The sequence below is a fragment of the Lynx rufus genome, unplaced genomic scaffold, assembly GCF_022079265.1.
Source record: "Lynx rufus isolate CCGP_SWC_20201006 ecotype Redwood Valley unplaced genomic scaffold, mLynRuf1.p SCAF_23, whole genome shotgun sequence".
NCBI classification, from domain to species: Eukaryota; Metazoa; Chordata; class Mammalia; order Carnivora; family Felidae; genus Lynx; species Lynx rufus.
This window is the reverse complement of record NW_025814838.1, coordinates 15,553,322-15,570,961: the sequence shown is the minus strand read 5'-3', so window position 1 is coordinate 15,570,961 and position 17,640 is coordinate 15,553,322. Positions and strand designations below refer to the sequence as shown.

Genomic DNA, 17,640 nt, shown 5'->3' with positions numbered 1-17,640 from the left:
CTCAGCATGGAACCTGACGCAGAGCTCAATCCCATAACGGTGAGATCACGACCTGAACCAAAATCAAGAGTCGGATGCTTAACCGACTGAGCCCCCCAGCCACCCCAAGGATTATAGATTCTAAGAAAAAGTTTTTATGCCTAGCCCACCAGCCTCATTCACGTGACTTGCTAGCCCCAGATCTAATCCAAGAGGCTCTAAAGGGCAGGGACCATGTCCTGACCACCTTTGTGTCCTTGGGCCCTGGGTTCACACTTGATGACTGGTAACTGTGTGACCATGTCCCACGATAAATGCCCCAGCCACTCTCCCTGATCACCATCAGATGTATGCAGCAATAGCTTCTTATGAGAGCAAAAAGCTGCCAACCACCTAAGCGGCCTTCAGTGGGAGAAGAGTCAGGGAAGGCACAGTCCTCACCCACAGAACGGACGTTAAAGCACCCGGCGACCCACCCAATCCGTTCCTGGCTACACGCCCCGCAGAAATGCGCACGTGTGTTCACCAAAAAGACACGTACGAGGATGTTCACAGCACCACCTGTAATAAGCCAGAAACTGGAAACCACCCAGAAGCCCACCAGACGCAGGACGGATAAACAAACGGTGGTGTCTCCGTACCGTGGAACGCGACACAGCAAAGAGCACGAACAAGCCGTAAGTATACACAGCTACACAGATGATCTCACAAACCAACTTTAAGCCAAAGAAACCACACACACACACACACACACACACACACACACACACACACAAAAGGACACGAGGAACATCATTCACGCTCGCCAAGAAGTGGAAGCAACCTGCAGCCTGAAGGTCCTTCAGCAGGAGGGTGGACACACAGTATAGTCTCTCCACACAGAGGAATATTAGCGGCAGAAAGGGAGGGAGTACTGACCCGTGCAACACAGATGAATCTCACAACACGATGGGAGGTGAAAGAAGCCAGATACAACAGGTCCCAGGTTGTCTGATTCCATTCATAGGAAATGTCCCAAGTAGTTGAATTCATAGAGACCCAAAGCAGATTAGTGGTTGCCAGGGGCTGGGGAGTGACTTGTAATGGGTATGGGTCACCTTTGGGGTGGTAAGGGTATTCTGGAACCGGATACAAGTGGGGGGTGCACATCACTGAGAATGTACTAATGTCACTGAATTGTCTGCATTCGCCTGGGTGGCTCAGTTGGTTAAGCGTCCGACTTCGGCTCAGGTCATGATCTCACGGTTCGTGAGTTTGAGCCCCACGTCAGGCTCTGTGCTGACAGCTCAGAGCCTGGAGCCTGTTTCGGATTCTGTGTCTCCCTCGCTCTCTGCCCCTTCCCCCCCTCAAAAATAAATAAACATTACAAACAAAAATTTTTAAGAAAATTAAAGATCATACCACACGCTGGGAGGAAATATTTGCAAGCCACATATTGGATAAAAGACTTGTTTCCAAAATCCAAAGAATTCTCAAAACTCAGTAATAAGAACCCAATCCAATATTAAAAAAACAACAACAGACACTATATCTGAACATACACCAAAGAAGACGTATGGACAAACAAGCATGAAAATAAGTTCAACGTCATTAGTCACTGGGGAGTCACACATTAAAGATGGAAGATCCCACTACTAACAGAATGACAACAGTTAAAAGGTCTAATCATACCAAGTGCTGGCGAGGATGAGGGGGAGACCAGAACTCTCCCACCCTGCTGGTGGAGTGCAAAATGGTACAACCACTTTGGAAAACAGTCCAGGAAGGTCTCAAAGATTAAACCTGTAACTACCATCTGACCCAGTCACGCCCGTTCTTGGACATCCACCCAAGAAACGTGAAAACATACATTCATGTGAAGACTTGTACATGAATGTTCATAGCAGCCCCCAAGATGGAAACAACACAAAGGTCCATCCACCTTTGGATAAGCAAACTGGCACATCCATACAATGGAAGGCTATTCAGCAATAAAAAGAAATAACCTACCAGTATAGCCTGCCATATGGGTGAATCACAGAATAATGTCCTGCATGCAGGAAGCTGGGCAAAAAGGCTACACGCTTTTATTTATTTAAAAAAAATTTTTTTTTAAACATTTATTTACTTCTGAGAGACAGAGTGCAAGCAGGGGAGGGGCAGAGAGAGAGAGGAGACACAGAATCCGAAGCAGGCTCCAGGCTCCGAGCTGTCAGCACAGAGTCCGACGTGGGGCTCGAACCCATGAAACGTGAGATCATGACCTGAGCCGAAGCCAGAAGCTCAACCAACTGAGCCACCTGGGCACCCCAAGGTTATACGCTTTGAAAATTAAGTTTGTGTCACGTGATTCCATTTACCTAACTCTAGAAAATGCAAAGTGATCTACAGGGACAGAAAACCTACCACTGGTTCCTGGGGACAGGGGTGGGTGGAAGGAGGGGCTATTATGGAGCACGAGGAAACTTTTGGGGGTGATGGATATGTTCACTGACTTTACTATGGTGATGATTTCATAGCACATACCTATGTCAAAACTCAACAAACTATTCTGTAAACACACGCCGTTTGTTACTGGCCAACTATACCTCTACAAAGTTCATTTTTGTTTTTAAGTAGAATTAATCAGTGCAGTTAGGAGGTGGGATTAGTGATTACCCTTGGTTAGGAGGGGGTAGACTAGAAGAGGAAGGAGCAGGGGGCCCCTGGGGTGCTGACAATGGTCTGGGCATTGATTATAAGGATGTTTTCTACTGGCGGAAAAGCGCCAACGATCTTGGGCAGTTTTCTAATTGTACGTGATGCTTTGATAAACGCTTTTTCACCACCAGGCAGGCTAATCTCTGCTGCTCAGCTCGGGACCAGCTACTTGCTTCTGTGGCGGTGGGGGGGAGGGAAGGCAGGGTCTGAGGTCATCGACAGCTGGGACCCCAGGCCAAAAGCTCAGCCGGCGAGCGGTGGGAGCAGGGCGGGAGCGGGTACCCCCCCTTACCTTCTGCTTGCATGCCTCTCACCTTTCTGTACCTTTCTCCCGGACAGTCAGGGCTGCTGGCATGTGGGGTGGACCCTGCTTCTGGCTCTGGGGACTTCTCTGCTTGGGCGTCTCCCTCCTCTTCCTGCCCCCAGAACGACTTCCCGCCGAACAGCCTGTGGACCATTTTCTCTGCATTTTCCAGCCGGAGGCCAAGCTGCGAAGAAAAAGCCAGGACTCCATGAGGAGCTGCTCAGTCACGTGGATGATCAGAGCTGCAGGGCAGGGGGCTCGAATTGGGGTGCCCAGCAGGCTTGGGCAGGGCTCTCTGGGCTCCCTAGGATCCACCTTTCTTTTTTTTTTTAAACTTATTTATTTATTTATTTATTTTTTTTTTTTATGAAGTTTATTGACAAATTGGTTTCCATACAACACCCAGTGCTCATCCCAAAAGGTGCCCTCCTCAATACCCATCACCCACCCGCCCCTCCCTCCCACCCCCCATCAACCCTCAGTTTGTTCTCAGTTTTTAACAGTCTCTTATGCTTTGGCTCTCTCCCACTCTAACGTCTTTTTTTTTTTTCTCCCTTCCCCTCCCCCATGGGTTCCTGTTGAGTTTCTCAGGATCCACATAAGAGTGAAACCATATGGTATCTGTCTTTCTCTGTATGGCTTATTTCACTTAGCATCACACTCTCCAGTTCCATCCACGTTGCTACAAAAGGCCATATTTCATTTTTTCTCATTGCCACGTAGTATTCCATTGTGTATATAAACCACAATTTCTTTATCCATTCATCAGTTGATGGACATTTAGGCTCTTTCCATAATTTGGCTATTGTTGAGAGTGCTGCTATGAACATTGGGGTACAAGTGCCCCTATGCATCAGTACTCCTGTATCCCTTGGGTAGATTCCTAGCAGTGCTATTGCTGGGTCATAGGGTAGGTCTATTTTTAATTTTCTGAGGAACCTCCACACTGTTTTCCAGAGCGGCTGCACCAATTTGCATTCCCACCAACAGTGCAAGAGGGTTCCCGTTTCTCCACATCCTCTCCAGCATCTATAGTCTCCTGATTTGTTCATTTTGGCCACTCTGACTGGCGTGAGGTGATACCTGAGTGTGGTTTTGATTTGTATTTCCCTGATAAGGAGCGACGCTGAACATCTTTTCATGTGCCTGTTGGCCATCTGGATGTCTTCTTTAGAGAAGTGTCTATTCATGTTTTCTGCCCATTTCTTCACTGGGTTATTTGTTTTTCGGGTGTGGAGTTTGGTGAGCTCTTTATAGATTTTAGATACTAGCCCTTTGTCCGATATGTCATTTGCAAATATCTTTTCCCATTCCGTTGGTTGTCTTTTAGTTTTGTTGGTTGTTTCCTTTGCTGTGCAGAAGCTTTTTATCTTCATAAGGTCCCAGTAATTCTTATTTATTTATTTAGAGAGACCGAGCAGGGTAAGGGCAGAGAGGATGAGAGAGAGAATCCCAAGGAGGCCCCATGCTGTCACCGCAGAACTCAACACAGGGCTCAAACTCATGAACCAGGAGTTCATGACTTGAGCTGAAATCAAGAATCAGATACTCAACCAACTGAGCCACCCAAGTGCCCCGGGGCACCACGTTTCCAAATCAAGTTCCACATCTGCTGGGCAAAAGCCGCACAGGAAAAATTCTTACCGATTCTTTCAGGCCTGGTTCAAATGGCACCGCCTCTGGGAAGTCCTCCTTGAATTCCCACATCACTCTCTTCCCACATTCCCCATCCCCTGACCAAATCTATCCCTCCTTCCCCTCAATGTCCAGCCCGAAACCTCCAGGTCACACTCAGACGCTGTAATCTGTGTGTCACCCTTGCAAGATCCTGAGCTCCGTGAGAGCAGGATCCCATGTCTCATGCACTAGGCATGCTGAAGGCCTGGTGTGATGGGTAATTTTGTGTTGATTTGACTGAGCCATGGGGTGCTGAAATATTTGGTCACACACAACTTGGGGTGTTTCTGTGAGAGTGGTTTTGGATGGATTTAACATTCATCTATATCTATCTACATATATAATATCTATATATCGATAAATATAGATATTATATACATAGATATATTTAAGAGAGAGACAGGAAGAGAGAGAGAGAGCAAGCACATGTGCACACAAAAGCAGGGGGAGGGGGCAGAGGGAGAAGGAGACTCTTAAGCAGCCTCCACTCTCAGCTTAGAGCCTGATGCGGGGCTCAATCCCATAGCCCTGGGATTATGATCTGAGCCCAAACCGAGAGTCAGACACTCAACTGAATGAACCACCCAGGTGCCCCTAACATTTAAATCAATAGACTGAGCCAAGCAGAGTGCCCCGATAATGTAGGTGGGCCACATCCCATCAGTCGAAGGAATGAATGAAACAAAAGGCAATCAACAACTACAGGGTAATTCTGCCTGACTGCCTCAAGCTGGGACATCACCTTTTCCCCGCCTTCAGCCTAACCTCAAACATCGGCTTTTCCCAGGTCTCAAGCCTCTAAAATAAAAGGCTCTCAGGCCCTCAGGCTCCGACTAGAACAACACCATCAGCTTTAAAGCTTGCTGACCGCAGACCTTGGAAGTGTCAGCCTCCATAATCGGGTGGGCCAATTCCTTACAATAAATCTCTTTCTAGAGGTACCTATGTGCTACTGGTTCTGTTTCTCGAGAGAACGCTAATACGCCTGGCTTAGTTGGTTCTTAAAATGTGATGGATGTGAGGGGCGCCTGAATGGCTCAGTCAGTTAAGCGTCCAATTTCAGCTCAGGTCACGATCTCGCCACTCACGAGTTCGAGCCCCATGTTGGGCTCTGTGCTGACAGCTCAGAGCCTGGAGCCTGCTTCGGATGCTGCCTCCCTCTCTGTCTGCCCCTCCTCCACTGGCGCGCTCTCTCTCAAAAATAATATAAAAACATAAAACGAATTTTTTAAAAGAACTCTTCCACGATGTGGCCCTGCTCCTCTCTGCACACCCATCTTACATCTCTCTCACTCTACTGGTCTACTTCTGCTCCTTGAACATACCAAGTCCTTTCTTGTCTCAGGACCTTTGCACATACTGGTGCCTCTGTCTGGGACGCTCTTACCCCAGCTCTTCACTAGGCTGCTCAAGCTCCCCCTTTAGGTCACAGCTCAAACTTCGCCTTCCCGAACACGATACTTAAAAGTTGCCACTGTTTTATCAATATGTTTACTCATTTTTTATCCGTTTACCTCTGTGGGCAGGGATCTTATCTTACCTGTTGATCATCAGATTCTCAGAGCCTAGTACAGCACCTGGCACAAGTCACGTAGAAGAGAGATATTTGTGCAATGGATGACAGGCGGGTAGATAAATATGAATATATGGATGGACGGATAGACGAATGGGCGTAGATGGAAATGGAAGATGGACAGATTGAATGGAAGGATGGATACATGAGTGAGAAAAATGAAGCTGTGGTAGGTAGATAGGTGAACAGACAGATGGGTGGGTGAGAGAGAAGAACAGATGGATGGATGGATGGATGGATGGGAAAGAGGGTAAATGGAGAGATGGGGATAATGGCGCATTAGTGAAAAGATGGAGGAGAAGAATGGATGGATGGATGGATGGATGGATGGATGGAATGGATGGGAGGCTGGACTGATGACAGATATACAGATGTATATAAGCATGAATACATGGACAGGTGTGTGAACGGGTGCACAGGAGTGTATGTGGATGACTAGGAGGCTGGGTGAATAGATGCAGGGGTGAGAAGTTGGTGGGGAAATGGGTGAGAGGCTACATAAACAGATAGATAGATGGATGGGCGACAGATGAAGGTAGACGAACATACAGAGGTATGAACGGGTAGGTGTGTGGATGGATACATGGATGGGTAGGTAGGTGGCTGACTGGGAGAACAGGTGACTAGATGGGTAGGTGAGAGGGTAGATGGACAGATGGGTGGGAAGGTACAGAGATGAGAGGGAGAAGAGAGATGGGTGAGAGGGAGGGATCGAGTGGATGGACAGATGTATGTACGTGTGGGTGGATGGATGTAAGGACCGGGGGTACAAGACTGAGGGGTGGATCAATAGATTCAAGAGGTGATATATGGAAAAATGGATGGATGGGATAACTCCTGGCCTTCTAGAAGAGGCCCCAAGGCGACTAGAGTGGGCCCCCTCTCACCTCCAGGAAGTTGAAGGCATGACCTAGGGCGTGGATGGTCAGGTTAGTCATGGCGGAACGGGGGAGGAAGGAGGCTGGAGAAAAGAGAAGGGTCCGCTCCAGGTTGGCTCCCAGGCTGCCAGACACTAGGAGAACCAAGAGAGAGGATCAGCACACTCTGTACCTGTCACAGAGTAGAGTCTGGCCACCGAGGGGCCACAGCCTAAGACAAGGCAAGATGGGGCACGTCCTCTCCAGCAGGACAGGTGTCTCTGCCTTTAGCCTCATCAAAGCCCCAGAAAAGATCAGGACACCCCTGCTGACAGGTGGGCACCCCACTTTCTACCCAGAGACTTCGGGTGCGGCCGAGGGAGTAGAGGTACCCAAGCTAGAACGGGGTTTCCTTTTGGATGCTCTGTTTAATTACGACAAGATGGTGACAGCCTCCGTTTAGTGCCTTTTAACACGGGGGAAAACAGGTCCCCAATTCACAGGCAGGCAACAGAGCCAATCTTCCACCACTATTTCATCAGCACTGTATTCCTTTTCCGGATTACCTTGCGTTTACAGAGTTAAACTGATTTTTTTTTATTAACGGTAGTAATAGATTCCTTTTGAAATAAATGCAAGTTAAAAAAGAACCAGTTTAGAGAAAAGACAGAAATACTCCACTGCATGCTATGAACTGGCTAATAGTTGATGAGTTTAGACTTCTTCCAACAAAAATGGCAGGTGGGTGGGAACAGAGCAAAAAAATCAAGCAGGTGGCATATAAACAGGTGACAACTGGGAAAGAGTGTCTTCGATCCACGTGTCCTCGGGGGTTAGAGCTCCCAGGTCCCCCAGGGCTTCATGGCCCCAGAGCGGGGCAGCGGCTGCCCAGGATGGCCATACCTGAACGAAAGGTGACGTCAGAATAGGATGAGTGTTTCCAGGCCTCCGGATGGAACTCCTGGCTGAGGATGTCCTCAGGGAGGGTCTCTCGGAGAGTGCGCTTCAGAGGGTCATCGGTCTCCAGCAGCTGCAGCAGGTGACTCCACACAAAGGAACCCACTGGAGTCCAGTCACAGCCAACAGGGAGGGGAGGGGAGGGGAGGGGAGGGGAGGGGAGGGGAGGGGAGGGGAGGGGAGGGATGGATCTGGAGCTGGCTCAGCCCAGAGAACAGACTCCCTCCCCCCACCCCACCGGAGCCTGTAGCCCAAGTCCTGCCACTTCCACAAGCCAAGGGGCTTCTCAGGAGCCCAGCTATCCGTATTTTATTTCAAGAAATCACGGCCAACAGTGGTGCTTTCATGGGACTTGTCAATCCAGCCCGCGCACACCATCCTGACGTGCCTTCTGGAAGGGAGAGGGGGACACTGTGGGGAAAGCTCTGGGTTGACAGTCAGACCCAAGTCTGAATCTCACGTCCACCACTCACGAGCTGTGTGACCTTAGGCTGGTTACTCTACCTCTCTGAGGCCCAGTTTCCTCATCTGCAAAATGAAGCATCACAACCCATCTCCCAGGGCTGCTGGTGCAGACCAGTCAAGAGGAAGCCTGGGCCCAGAGAAATGAGTATCTTTCAGGGTTGGGAAAGGGGTGACGTGCAATTCGGGATAGGGATCCCCAGGCTCTCTGGAAAAGTAAAGATTACATGAGATCACCCAGGGGAAAGATTCCGATGAGGGATATTAGAGTCTAAATGGGAGCCCCCAATCTGCTTGGTTGTCCCAGGCTCTCAGAATGCCCGGCAGAGAGCTTCTAGAACAATCCACCATGGATCAGAGTGGAGGCTGGCTTTTCTTCCCAGGGGGCAATACACAGGCCTGCTACCCCAGGGTCTCCATCAAGGCTGAGCCCCTTCCCTGATTCCTCGGTGAGGGGAATTGGGTTAATGGCCTACTTGACCAAAACCGCCGCCTCTCCCCACCTCCCACTCACATCCCATCCCATCCCACCCGATACCACCAACGAACAGTTACATCTTCTAGCAGTACCCTTTGTATTCCTTTCGGGGGGATGTCACTTCTTTAGAAGGTAACCTAACAGCACGACAGACTTTTAAATGTGTACACCCTTCAAAAAAGAGGGGGGGTGGAAAGGGGCACCTGGGTGGCTCAGTCGGTTAAGATTCTGCCTCTCGGTCTTGGCTCAGGTCATTATCTGGTGGTTCGTGAGTTCAAGCCCCACGTTGGGCTCTACGCTGACAGTGAGGAGCCTGCTTGGGATTCTGTGTCTCCCTCTCTCATGCACAGGTACATGCATTCTCTCTCTCTCTCAAAATAAAGAAACTTTAAATTTTAAAAGATAAACCGTTCTAAATGCCTTTGTGTACTGACTCGGTTTATGCTCCCTCTATGAGGGAGATAGCACTAGTACGATCACCCCCATTTCCCAGATGTAGAAACAGAGGCTCAGCAAGGTTTAGTAACTTGTCCAAAGGCACACAGGCAGGGAGCCGCTGAGCTGGGATTTGAACCCGGGCTGTGGGGCTCCAGGGACTCACCTCACTGTGTAGCATGCACAAGATTTTTGAAAATTAGTTCAACTTATTTTTCTTTGAAGTTTCACTTTTGGGTTTAGGAACTATGGCCAGAGGCCCCTGTTTATTTAGTTATTTTGAGAGCAAGAAAGAGACAGGAAGCGGGAGAAGTGGAGGGGCAGAGAGAGTGAGAGAGAGAATCCCAAGCAGGCTCCACACTGTCAGCACAGAGCCCAATGTGGGGCTCGAACCCACGAACCATGAGATCACGACCTGAGCAAAAACCAAGAGTCAGAAACCTAACTGACTGAGCCGGCCAGGAGCCCCAGAGGCCCCTGTTTAAAGGGTACTCTCTGACCCTAGAAGGGATCGGAGATTTGGAGACACTGTTCCTCCTCTGTCTCAGGTCTCCCTTCCAGGCACTAGGTCACGAACTGGCCAGAACTACAAGGGAAGTCAGCGGCTTTCATCCCTTTTCACAGATGAGGAAACGGAGATCCAGAAAGAGAAGCAACTTGTCCAAGTTTGTCTAGGTGCCATACACGGGACGTGTGGGCACACGAGGCTACTTGTTCAGGGGGTGTGGCAAGAAAAGGAGAACAGGAAGGGGTTAGGAGAGCACCTGATGCACAGAGGTGAACCCGCTTCCAAACCCTCGCACCCAGCGGGAGGCCCCGTGCCAGCCCCGCCCCCACCCCCAGCTCCCACTGCTCACCCTGGGTAGACCGCTCGCCGGCCTGGGTGCGCCGCACCTGGGCGAACACCTCCTCGCCAGGACACCTCATCAGGGCCAGGTAGGCATTGATGCGGATCTCAGCGTCCTCCTCGGGGCTTTGGTACAGGCGGGAGAGCACAGATCGCTGGCCCGGGCAGAGGGGAGGCCATCACCCTGGGTCCGTCCACCTCCCACCCCTCTCCACCCCGGGGTTCCATGTCCCCCGAGCTGCTCTGGCTCCAGCAGGTGGCCCTGTCGCGCCCCCCCCCCCCCGCCCCGGCTCTGATAATATCTCCGCCATAGGAGGCCTCCCTGATGCTGTCACCTGCGGCCCATTTACGGGAGGTGGTAGGGTCACTGCTGAGCCCCGTCATCCCCCAGCCCGAAGGCTCCCCACTTTCCACAGGTAACAGCAGGTAGATAGATGGGTGTGGCTGCATTCTAATAAAACTTTATTTATAGAAGCAGCACAGTGTGCGACACAAAGGAGGTATTCTCTCGAGGGCTTGGCTTGCCCAGGCCCCTTTCCTAAGCAAGCAACCTCCCTCACCCTGTGACTTTCTCCCTCGGCACCTGCCGGTTTCCTTCATAGCACAGCCCTCCATCCGTCCACTCTTGCAGCAGTATTTACTGAGCACCTACTATGTGCCCGGCACTGTGTTAAGTGTCAGGTGACAGTGACAAGCAAGATAAACCCAGCTCCTGTCCCCTGAAGGTGATTTTCTAGTGCAGGAAGACTGACAATAAACGTGGTTCGTCTGTGAAATGTGTATTAGGTGATAAATGCCAAAAAGGGAAAACTTAAACGGGGAAGCAATTTCAAGGGCGCCTGGGTGGCTCAGTCAGCTAAGCGTCTGACTTCGGCTTGTGTCATTATCTCTGGATTCGTGAGTTTAAGCCCTGCGTGTGCTCTGTGCTGACACCCTTCGGATTCTGTGTCTTCACCTCTCTCTTCCCCTCCCCAGCTCACACTCTGCCTCTCTCTCCCTCTCAAAAGGGAACATTAAAAAAAAATTTTTTTTTAAATGTATAAGTAATTTCAGGTGCAAGAGCCAAGGAAGACCCCTGCAAAGTGATTTATACACAAAGACTTATAGGAAGTGAGAAGTGAAGCCTCAGGATATCCAGGGGAAAGGCATTCTGGGAAGGGAGAACAGCCCATGCAAAGGGCCTGCGGCAGAAGCGCACCCAGAGTGAGGAAAACCAGGAGCCCAGCGTGGCTGGAGAGCCGCAGGGGTGAGGAAAATAGACAAAGCTATAAGCAAGTCAGTGGTCAGGGCACACAGGGCCTGCCAGGTCTGTCAAGACTCTGGCTTGAGGGTGAGAGAAGCCTCTAGAACAGGGGTCAGCCAACTTTTTTGCAAAGGGACAGACAGTACATTTTTCTGGCTTTGCGGGCCATGCAGTCTCTTGCAATGACTCTATTCTGCAGCTGTAGCAAAAAAAAAAAAAAGCAGTCCTAGACAACACACAAATGAACAGGCACGGCTGCATTCCAGCAAAGTATTTCGTGCAAAATAGGCAGCAGGGGAGCGTGGGGCCTGTGGACCAGAGCTCGCTGACCCCTGAACTAGAGGGTTTGCAGCACAGGACGGCTTCTATATGGTTTGTGATCATATAGCTTATTTGTGTGTTTCTTTGATCAGTCCTTGCCTCTCACACCAGATGCAGGCTCCGTGTCAACAGAGACCCGGATGCCTATTCACGCAGGTGCCCGGTGCACAGTAGGTACCCAGTAAATACGCGACAGATGAACAAATGAAGAAGTGAGTTCGCAAACAGTGGTTCGAGACCCACCACCGCCCAATCGCAACCCCAGGGAACGACACACAGGAGCTCACGTCCGCAGAGCAGGGAACTCTCCGGAAGGCCTGGATGGCCCCCAGCCGGACCTCAGGGGGGCAGCTCCTCTCGGATGCACAAGTGCTCAGAGTAGGGGTGAGAGCGGCGGCCGCCAGGCCCGCGTTGCCAATCGCCTTCAGCACGAGCTGGAGCTGAAACAAGACGTTGGTGGGGCCTTGAGGCCTGGTGGGGGTGCTCACCTCACCCGCACAGCTGAGGGCTCACCTGCGTGGCACAGGCTGTGCCCAGGATGCCGGTCTCCCTCACCTGGTCAGCGTCCGAGGGCTCCTGGAGGGTGCAGTTGGCATCCAAGGCCTCTCCCAGGATCCTCACGAGGGAGCCGACACCAGGCAGGTGTCCGCAGGGCCCGTCCAGAGAGGCACAGAGGTTGTGCGCCAGGGCCGAGATGCCCAGAAAGGCGCTGGGGCTGGCCCCCGGGGTCTGCAGGAGCGGCTGGGGACAGAAACCGGCCCCCACCCCAGCCGAGAAGGCTGCTAAGTGGCCCTTCACAGGCCCCGCCGCGTACAGATGGGCCCCCCCGCCCTGGCTGCACACAGACTCCTAGAGACCTGGGTCCCCTACCCCGGGAGTCTGAATAAACTGGCGTGTGGTGGGGCCTGTCCACGGAGCACCCGCCAAAGGACCTGGGTGACGCTTAGGTGCAGCAAGGAGGGAGAAGGCCGTTAGGGGGACGCAGGGCAGGGGACTGTCGCTGATGTCTCAAGACGGTTTCAGCTGTCACAACTGAGAAGCAGACACGCCAGCATCCCGGGGGCAGAGACCGGGGATGCCGCTGAAGGTCCTCTCGCACCCAGGAGGAACTGTCCACCCCAGAGGTCGACAGTGCGAGGCTGGGAAACCCCGGACTCAGTCACCAGTTTGGAGGAGGAAGGCGGGCACAACACGGGTGGTGGGGGGGCCGGGGGCGTCCGGGTAAATGCTTAGCAACCACCCGGAGAAACCGCAGCCCCTCGTGGGTAGCGCTGGCCAATTTCCACGGTGTAAATGCTCCTGTCACAGCGCTCTCGGCGGCTCACCGCAGCGGGGCCCGACGCGCAGACATCAGCGGGGAGGGGCTGGCATGTGGCAAGCGCGCGCATGCGCGCGCCCGCTCACGCCAGCAAGCGCGTGCGCACACACATGCGCACGCGCACACCCACCTCGCCTAAATAAACCCGAGGAAAGGGAGGCAGTCCTGTGCCGTAACGGGATGAGCGTGCAGTCTCTATGACCTTGGCTTTTAACCTAACTTCTCTACCTGCAAGCTGAATGTTTAAATGACATCTGTGTTTTTCCGCCAGCTTCCCAACGGCGTGGAAATCGAGACTTTCCTGCCGCCAGCCCCACCCTCCCACACATGCTGGGGCCTCTTGGGTCTCGCTCCCTGAGGGTCAGGAGACCCCAGTCCCCGCCGTGGGGGCTACACTGCCCTACCCACCCACATCAAGCAGGCTCATCTCTCCAGGGGCCTCCCAGCAGCAGCAGCAACTGAGCCCAGGCTGAGTCAGACCCCGGCCCGTTCCAGCTGTGCGACAGGGTCCCACCAAGACGCTCAGCCACCCCTACACCAGGGCCCTGGAGCCTTCAAATGAGAGGAAAGCAAAGGGGGGTGGGGTGAGTGGGGGATAGGGGAGCGCTGGTTCTAGGCCTCTTGGGGGAAAAGCCAGAAAGATAGATTTTATTTATAAATTTTTTTAATGTTTATGCTTGAGAGAGAAAGAGACAGATGCGAGCAGGGGAGGGGCAGAGGGAGAGGGAGACCCAGAATCCGAAGCAGGCTGCAGGTTCGGAGCTGTCAGCACGGAGCCGGAGGCAGGACTCGAACTCATGAACCGCAAGATCATGACCCGAGCAGAAGTCGGACGCTTAACTAAGCCACCCAGGCGACCCTAGGAAGATGGATTTTAATAAAAAACACTGACATGGCACTCCCTATGTGCCCGGTTCTGCTGTTCACATGTCACACAGATCACATGATTGAATCGTGAGACACAGAGAGATTAAGTAATTTGCCTACGGTCACCCAGCCCACAAAGAGGTGGGGCCAAGACGTAACCCTGAAGGGTCTGGCTCCCGGGCAGGACGTTACCCCACGCTCACTGCTCCTTAAATACATATTCTCAACTTGCGGAAACCAGGTCTGGGCATGGGCATCGGGCAGTGGCTTCTATTACCCCACACCCACACCACCCAGAGCAGCGACGGCCTGGCAGCCTGGGAAAATGCAATGTCTATACCAACTCTGTTCTTCTCTTAGACTCCTGCTGTCCACCAGGTTTGTGCGTCCACAGCAGGGTGTCGTGCGGGTGTCTGCGTGTGTGTTCTCGTATGTGGTATGCGTAAACACGCGTGTTGTGTTCCCTTATGGGAGTGTATGTTTTTCCCAGTATACATGTGGGTCGGGGTGCACATGTCCCAGTGCGTGCATGTGCACACGTACCAACATGGGTGTGTGCCCTGTGTGTATACATGCATGCCCTAATGTGTGTGTGTGTGTGTGTGCACGTCCCAGTATAGCCTGGTGTGTGTGTGTGCACCCAGGTATGGGTGGATGTCCGCACTTGTCCCTGTGAGTATCTTTGTGTGTGTGCCCATGACATGTCTGTGTATAGGCACCTCTACTTTCACATATGTGTGTGTTTTGGTACGTATGTCTCCGTGTGTGTGTTTTGTTTGTGAAAGGAAAGGGATGTGTGGCTTGGAAAAGCACATTCAATGTTATTCGAGATCTATCAACTGAGAACAATCTTCCCTGTTTCCTCCATACAGAGGAGGGAGAGCAGGGGACATAAACCGTGGAGAGAAGACAGCCAGGCTTGTGGAGGACGGTTCCCCCCTGTCAGAGGTCTTGCTCTCTACTGGCTTTGCCCCAGGAAGGCCGCCAGGGATAGGCAAGGGCAGACTGGGCCCTCCAGGGACCAAAGATGGAACGAGAAGCGAGGTAGGGCCCAGCGGGGGAGGCCAAGTGGCTGGGGCCCCTTGGCCGGTTGGGAGCTGCAGGACAGCAGGGCCAGCATGAGGTCAGGGCTCCCAGAGCAGCAAGGACCCTATGGGATCACTGGCTGCCCGAGGGACAGGGGGGCAGGGGATGTCTGCCCAGAACGGCGAGCCCTCCTTGACTTCACGAGAATCAGAACACTGGCTCCTAATACAAAAATCTCTAACTTAAAAAAGGCTTTGGTGACACTTCAATTAAAAGTCTGCTTAAAAGGTTCTCTCTTTTAATTTTAATTTTTTTATGTTTGTTTATTTTTGAGACAGAAACGGCATGAGCAGGGGAGGGGCAGAGGGAGACAGAGACACAGAATCTGAAAGAGGCTCCAGACTCTGAGCTGTCAGCACAGAGCCTGATGAGGGGCTGGAACTCACGGACCGTGAGATCGTGACCTGAGCTGAAATCGGACGCTTAACTGAATGTGCCACTCAGGTGCCCCCCCTTTTTAATTTTTAAAGATAAAATTTTCCCGGGGCGCCTGGGTGGCTCAGTCGGTTGAGCGTCCGACTTTGGCTCAGGTCATGATCTCCCAGTCTGTGAGTTCAAGCCCCACATCGGGCTCTGTGCTGACAGCTCGGAACTTGGAGCCTGCCTCGGATCCTGTGTCTCCCTCTCTCTCTGCCCCTCCCCTGCTCACGCTCTGTCTCAGTGTCAAAATAAATCAAAACATTTAAAAAAAATTATAAAAAGAAGATAAAATATTCCCCAGGCCTATGACCCTCATACAACTTATTTCCCTTTTCCAATGGGACTTGAAAACCCACTCGTCTTGCCCCCAAATCAAGCCTCCCCCAGAGGCCAGACAGGTAACCTGATAGAAAACAATAGAAGATGCATTGGGGAGATGAAACACGAGCTGGAAAAGACAGACAGCCTGCATTTCCCAAACCAAGAACTTCTAAGTTACATTCATCAAGAGACACCACAAAGAGAGGAAATGGCAAAGAGGCAGCATAGGGCCCAGCAATGGAACGGAGTCCACACACACACACACACACACACACACACACACACACGCACACAGCATGGACAAGTCTCACAGAGAATATGGGAGAAAGAAGCCCGACTCCAGGTGCACATGAGCTCACGGGACAATGTCAAGAGCGGGCAAGAGTGAGGGACGGCCGGAAAGGTCAGAATCCCCACGATCTTTGACGTCACCGACCAGGAAGGACACAGGGTGGGGGAGGGGAGCAGGAAATGTCCTCCATCTTTTTCTGGTTGCCCAGGTGGACAAATGTCACACAGGACACTTAGGAGTAGCACAGTCTCCTGACTGGGTACTTTGACATGTAACTAAAAACACACCCCTAACTGCAATGCGGCCCCCTGGGACGGTGGGCCAGACAGAGGACACCGTGGGGAAGGTGGTGGGATTTGAACAGCTGAAGTTTAGTAAGTAACGTACTAAGGTCAGTTCCTTAGATGTGACAAATATGCCCTGGTGACGTCAGACATTAGTAATGGGAGAAACCAGGCCCGGATACACAGGAACTCTGTACTAGCCTTGCAACCCTTCTGCACACCGAAAATTACTCCACAAGAAAAAGTATATTAAAATACTCTCAGGGCGCCTGGTGGTTCAGTCAGTTAAGCATCTGACTTCCGTTCAGGTCATGATCTCATGGTGCGTGAGTTTGAGCCCCGCGTCGAGCTCTGTGCTGACAGCTTAGGGCCTGGAGCCTGTTTCAGATTCTGTGTCTCCCTGTCTCTCTCTGCCCCTCACCCGCTCACTCGCTCTCTCTCGCTTCTTTCTCTCTCAAAAATAAACATTAAAAAAAATGTTTTTAAACTCTCTTGCCTACCCCCTTCTCCCTCTTTCTCTTCCCCCTCCCCCTCCCCCTTCTCTCCACCCCTTCCAGGCTGCTAAAAGCAAGTCTGCATCCCGGACACACGCCCCACAAGCGCCCGGCACACTGTGTCCTTGTGGACTGGATGAGAGAACGAGCAAACCAGTCCAGAGAGGGGCCAGCTCTGGCGTAGAGGACAAGCCAGGTAGGCGGACGAGACCCTGGGCTCTGTGAGCCGAGGGACCCCGCCCACCCCGTATGCCTAACAAGTGGTCCCAGCAGCGACACCAGCCGCACGTGTGACACTTGGTGCACATCACGACAGCCCCTTGATCCACAGAGTCTCATTATGCATCACCCCACTGCACAGAGGGGGAAACTGAGGCACAGAAAAGGCCAGCGCCCGGCTGTAGGTCATCCTGGTAAGAGACAGAGCTGCGATCCGGAGCTGGAGGTCTAGAACCGGAGCCTGCCCTTTTAACCACCTCACTTGTGCCGAACAAACAGTCTCGAGGACACTGACCCTGCAGGCACTGACTGAGCCCTGGTGGCTCCTGGACAGCGCTAGTGCCCCTGGTGGCCAGACTGTCACCTGTCGGGCCACAAGCCGTGGGGGATGCCCCCAGCGGGGGCCAGCCTGAGCCTGGCTCTGAATCAGGGCCTGATTTGTGTCTGCTGAGCAGAGCCAACCACATAGCCTGCCTGGACCGGCCCCACAGCCAACCCTGGAGTCAGTGGTCAGGGGTCAGGGGTGA

At 52.2% G+C, this 17,640-nt stretch overlaps 1 protein-coding gene across 1 annotated transcript in view; it reads right to left on the bottom strand.

The window, feature by feature from the left end:
* Window positions 1–17,640, bottom strand: part of LOC124518034 (uncharacterized) — a 141,037-nt gene that overhangs the window by 102,876 nt on the left and 20,521 nt on the right. The window contains exons 11-16 of the mRNA XM_047087816.1: window positions 12,368–12,553; window positions 12,100–12,252; window positions 10,259–10,403; window positions 7,973–8,131; window positions 7,100–7,224; window positions 2,973–3,146 (exon numbers count right to left, since the gene is read on the bottom strand). Of these exons, the coding sequence (XP_046943772.1) occupies window positions 2,973–3,146; window positions 7,100–7,224; window positions 7,973–8,131; window positions 10,259–10,403; window positions 12,100–12,252; window positions 12,368–12,553 (942 nt within the window). The remainder of the gene's footprint in view (window positions 1–2,972; window positions 3,147–7,099; window positions 7,225–7,972; window positions 8,132–10,258; window positions 10,404–12,099; window positions 12,253–12,367; window positions 12,554–17,640) is intronic.